The sequence below is a fragment of the Apodemus sylvaticus genome, chromosome 1, assembly GCF_947179515.1.
Source record: "Apodemus sylvaticus chromosome 1, mApoSyl1.1, whole genome shotgun sequence".
Classification (NCBI taxonomy): domain Eukaryota; kingdom Metazoa; phylum Chordata; class Mammalia; order Rodentia; family Muridae; genus Apodemus; species Apodemus sylvaticus.
The window spans coordinates 119,694,466-119,700,465 of record NC_067472.1 but is presented as its reverse complement, the minus strand read 5'-3'; the positions used below and the strand labels follow the sequence as shown (position 1 = coordinate 119,700,465).

Sequence of the window (6,000 nt, the reverse complement as noted above, 5' to 3'; positions counted from 1 at the left end):
GTAGCAGGTTATAAAATCAACTCAAGCAAATCATTGGCCTTCTTATACTCAAAAGATACACAGTCTGATAATGAAATTAGGGAAATGACACCCTTCACCATACCCACAATCAGTATAAAGTACCTTGTTGTGACTCTGACCAAATAAGTAAAAGATCTGTATGACAAAAACTTCAAGACTCTGAAGAAGGAAAAGAAAGAAGACCTCAGAAAATGGAAAAAAAATATCCCATGCTCATGTATTGGCAGGATTAATATAGTTAAAATGGCCATTTTGCCAAAAGTTTTATACAGATTCAATATAATACCCATCAAAATCCCAACTCAGGTCTTTATAGAGTTAGAAAGAGCAATTCTCAAATTCATCTGGAAAACAAAAACAAACAAAAAAAACAAAAAAACAAACAAACAAAAAAAAAAACAGGATAGCTAAAACTATTCTTAATAACAAAAGAAATTCTGGGGGAATCAGCATCCCTGACCTCAAACAATACTCAGAGCAATAGTGTTCAAAACTGCATGGTATTGGTACACTGACAAGCAGACAGATGAGTGGAATAGGATTGAATATCCAAAAATGAATCCACACACCTATGGCCACTTGATCCTCGACAAAGGGGCTGAAAACCTCCAATGGAAAAAAGGATATCCTTTTCAACAAATGGTGCTGGTTCAACTGGAGGTCAGCATGCAGAAGAATGTAAATTAATCCATCCTTATCTCCTTGTACTAAGCTCAACTCCAAATGGATCAAGGACCTCCACATAAAGCCAGACACTCTGAAGCTAAAAAGAAAGAAACTGGAGAAGACCCTTAAGGACATCGGTACAGGGGGAAAGTTTCTGAAGAGAACACCAACAGCGTGCTCTAAGATCAAGAATACACAAATGGGACCTCATAAAACTAATAAGTTTCTGTAAGGCAAAGGACACCATCAAAAGGACAAATCGGCAACCAACAAATTGGGAAAATATCTTCACAAACCCTACCTCAGATAGAGGGCTAATATCCAATATATACAAAGAACTCAAGAAGTTAGACCCCAGAATGTCAAATAACCCTATTAATTATGGGGTACAGAGCTAAACAAAGAATTTTCACCTGAAGAACTTCAGATGGCTGAGAAGCATCTTAAAAAATGCTCAACTTCATTAGTCATTAGGGAAATGCAAATCAAAACAAACCTGAGATTTCACATTAAGTTAAGGTTAAAAACCTAGGAGACAGCAGGTGTTGGCTAGGGTGTGGAGAAAGAGGAACACTCCTCCACTGCTGGTGGGGTTGCAAATTGGTACAACCACTCTGTAAATCAGTCTGGCGGTTCCTCAGAAAACTGGGCACATCATTTCCGGAGGATCCTGCTATACCACTCCTGGGCAGATACCCAGAGGATTCCTCAACAGGTAATAAGGATACATGATCCACTATGTTCATAGCAGCCCTATGTATAATAGCCAGAACCTGGAAAGAACCCAGGTATTCCTCAACGGAAGAATGGATGCAAAAAAAAAAATGTGGTATATATACACAATGGAGTACTATTCAGCCATTAAAAACAATGAATTCGTGAAATTCTTAAACAAATGGATAGAGGTGGAGAACATCATACTGAGATAACCCAGTCTCAAAAGATTAATCATGGTATGCACTCATTAATAAGTGGATATTAGCCTAGAAAATTGGAATACCCAAAATATAATCCACATATCAAATGAGGTACAAGAAGAATGGAGGAGTGGCCTGGTTCTGGAAAGACTCATTGTAGCAGTATATGGCAAAACCAGAACAGGCAAGTGGAAAGGGGTGGATGGGAAAACAGGAGTAAGGAAGAAGGCTCTTGGGCCTTTTGAGGAGTGGGAGACCAGAAAAGGGGAAATCATTTGAAATGTAAATAAAAATATATCGAATAAAAAATATTTAAAAAAGAGAAATGTTTATCATCCTTATATACTTCAGGGAAATACAAATCAAAACAACACTTAGATTCCATCTCAAAATAGTCAGAATGCCTAAAATCAAAACTTAGGTGACATTACATGTTTGTGAGGGTATGGAGAATGAGGAACACTCTTCCATAACTGGTGGGATTGCAAGCTGGTGCAACCACACTGTAAATCATTCTGGCAGTTCCTCAGAAAACTGGACATAGTACTGCCTGAAGACCTAATTATGGCACTCCTGGGCATATACTCAGAAAGTGCTCCAACATATATAATTAAAATATAATTTTCAAAAATGTGACAGTTTTACTCATAGAAGTACCCAAAATTAACTTCAAAGATGATGATGAACAATGAAGGACATAATTTGGAGATAACTTTAAGGTAAGAAACTCAAATGGGGAAAAGAACCTAAAGAAATAGGGACAGATGCTACACTATGTTCATAGCAGCCTTACTTATTATGGCCAGAAGCAGGAATTAATCCTGAAATCTCTCGATAGAGTAATGGATACAGAAAAATGTGCTATATTTAAACAATGGAGCACTATACAACCATTAAAAACAATTATTTCATGAAATTCACAGGTAAATGTATGGAGCTTGAAAATATTATCCTGAGTGAAGTAACACAGTCTCAAAATAATACACATGGTATGCACTCACTAATAAGTAGATATTAGCCCAAAGTTTCTGGTTTCTCTAGATACAATTCACTGATGATATGAAGTTCAAGAAGGAAAACAAAAGTATGGATTCTTCAGTACTTCTTATTATAAGATTATTACCAGACTGATATGTATGGGCTGAAGGGGAGAGAATTCGATAGTACACAGTGTATGAGACTGTAAGCAACATATTTAATATATGTTCCTCAGAACACAAGGAATATTGCAGTAATTTGACCACATTGAATGTAAGTGCTCAAAGTGGTAGATGACTAGAAGGAAACAAGTTCTGAACAAATGATATCAGGTTCCAGTTTCCAGGGACTGAGAGAGCATAAACACAACCTTTCAAGCGCAAGAGATATTACATCCAAATATGAAGATGAGAGATGAACACACAATTACACCACTGGTATTAGATCCTGAAAAAATAGTTTTTTATTGAGAACCCAAACCATAGCAAGATGGCCATACTCCGTTTGAAGATCATTTGTTCCATAAAAATCTTTGCAGTAAATAAGCTTGAAGGACTTAAAAGATAAAGGACAAAAAAAAAGAAAAAAGAAAAAAGTTCCTGGTGGTGGTGGTGCATGCCTGTAATCCCAGCACTCTGGGAGGCAAAGGCAGGAGGATTTCTGAGTTCAAGGCCAGCCTGGTCTACAGAGTGAGCTCCAGGACAGCCAGGGCTATACAGAGAAACCCTGTCTCAAAAAATAAAAATAAATAAAAATAAAAATAAAAAAATAAAATAAACCTAACAAATCCAAAAAACAAAACAAAACAAAAAAAGATAAAGGACACAAAGTTGGGTGGATAGTCAATGTAGGAATAAAAAATTAGACAATGGTATAATTGTGATCAAAATGACTTGAAAAACTAAAGACTATCAAAGAACCAAAAAGAATATAAAAGTTTTTAATATATGAAATTCTTGCCCATGCAATATAATTCAATTTCTATAAAAACTAAAGCACCTGAATAGCAAGAAGCATATATTTTGAAAATTCATTCTTACAAAAGATATTAATAATAAACATGATCATTGAGTTATATGCTAAGCAAGATACAATGGGGTTATTTTCTTTCTTGCATGAGAAATTTTAATGATTTTCCTAGGTAGAGATAATTTGTGCTGTTTAATATCTAAGTATATTAATCAGAAACATTACCATAAAGGAAATCATTAGAGATGACCAACAATAAGTATATTTAGAACTGACTTTTAATAGTAGGTCAAACAAAAGATAACCCAAGATATCAAATGCATTGTAATGATACATTATTATGAAAATCACTCCCATATATTAATAGAATGGATTTCTTATTTAGCATCACTGCTAATATTGATACACTTTGAGGTCACTTAAGACAGTTCACATTATACTCTGAACACTCAGCTTGCTATTTAAACTGCCCTTTAATAGACAATGACATAAAAAACTCTCATGACTTGGATTTGCCATATTATCAGCTTTTGTTAAGTTTATGAATAACATGAAATCCAAACTATGTATTTTCATGACCCTGTTCGTATGTAATTGAATTATAAATAATTCAATAATAAATGCAATAAACAATAAACAGACAGAAAACAATTTAGTTAATGTCTCAATGTGTTGAAGATACACAAAGATGATTAATTTTATTAATCATTTTATTACTGGGGACAATTGGGTTCGATTGGATTCATTGGAATAATTACTTGTAAAACTTAAAGGACTAACCCATGTAACAAAAGTGAACTTTTGCAAATGATTTCAGAAAACTGGTTTGATGTGCATAATTTGTGAGAAAATATTCCCAAAAGGAATCATGACTGTAATCTTCATGTCTATTTACATGAATGTAATCATAGGGGATATAGAGAAGGATAATCCTGACCAAAATCATTTTCCCTATTTTTCACCTGGCTATAGAATCGCAGATGCAGAGCCCCAGGCCAGAGTGTGCTTCAGAATCCTCCAGAGGCAAACAGTGAACAGAAAAGCAAATGCTGTGAAAGTACTGGTGCTCTTTCATAGTAACTACATCAATAAAATGTGACACCTGTATGTGTTTATGAAAGTTTGATATTTGAGATTCTGCTCACCTGATGCTTCATTCTGCACTGTGCTCAGGCCCCTATATTGATGACATGGCAAAGATGTTCTCTTTTAGTGTTTTCTTCTTCGGGCTGAAGCTTTCCTTTCTTTTTTGCCATTTGAGTGACCCCAGATGCTTTTGGAGAATAAAAGACACAGAAAATTATCTAGGAGATAAAGATATTGATTGCTTCTTTTCCATTTATACAAAGCATGGCTATGTAAAGAATGATTACTTCAGTGGGAATCTAGACAAGCAGTAAGTATACCTTTCATTTATGCATAAATGCACATTAAGTATTCCAGGGACAGGGAGTGAGAAATATTATCCTATGTGACTTCTGGGTGTCCATATCTAGGACATAATTAAAATTTATTTTGTTTCATGGCTAACCATTTCACTATTTATTGTAGTTTATGGTGTAGCTTGTTTATTGTCATTTTTGAATCACAATCCATTTAGATGCTGAGTGAATGAATGACCCTATTGTCAATGCTCTTAGAGAGATTTCCTTGATATGACAATTTCCACCGTATGGTTTCATGTGATGCTGGAGTATGTTGCCTTGTTTGTGGCTATGTGTCTGAGACATCTAGGGGTCCAGATTAGTTGAGACTGATGGTTTTCCTATGGGGTAATCCTCCTCAGTTTCTTCCTGCTTTTCTATAATTCAACCACAGGGATCTCTGAAATCAGTTCAATGGTTGGATGGAAATATATTCATCTGTTTCAGTCAGATTCTTGTTGGGCCTCTCAGTGGACAACCATGATAGGCTCCATGAGTACACCATAGCATATTCAATAGTGTTAGTCCTAGGAGTCTCCATTCAGAAGGATCCCAATCAGGTCACTGGACCTGCTTTTCCTTAGTCTTTTCTCCATATTTGTCACTAGAGTTCTTTTAGACAAAGCATTTCTGCATTAGAATTTTTGACTGTGGGATGACAACCCCATCCACCCATAGTATGCCCTTTCTTTCTACTGTAGGTAGACTCTATAAGTTCCCTATCCCACTGTTGGATATTTCACCTAAACACCATGCATATTGTTTTCTTATGTTTAGGTATAAGCCTTGAATACATGATCTCTCCAATACTTTTGATATGAAGAGTTATTGTGTTTTGGCAAATGCCTTTGAGGATCTGAGATGGTCATGTTGATTTTTTATTTTGTTTTATGTTAGATAATGTTAATCAATTTTCACATAGTGAACACACATTGAATTCCTGGGATGCTTTTTAAATTAACTCTCCTATTATACTAATAAGTTTTAAGCCTACATCATATGATAGATAATTTTCTCTTGGTGCA

At 35.2% G+C, this 6,000-nt stretch overlaps 1 protein-coding gene across 1 annotated transcript in view; it reads left to right on the top strand.

Moving 5' to 3' along the window:
- Positions 1 to 4,741: 4,741 nt before the first annotated feature.
- The window catches only part of LOC127681448 (vomeronasal type-2 receptor 116-like), a 40,379-nt gene continuing 39,120 nt past the window's right edge, over positions 4,742 to 6,000 (top strand). Inside the window, exon 1 of the mRNA XM_052177706.1 lies at positions 4,742 to 4,947. Coding sequence (XP_052033666.1) covers positions 4,742 to 4,947 — 206 coding nt within the window. The remainder of the gene's footprint in view (positions 4,948 to 6,000) is intronic.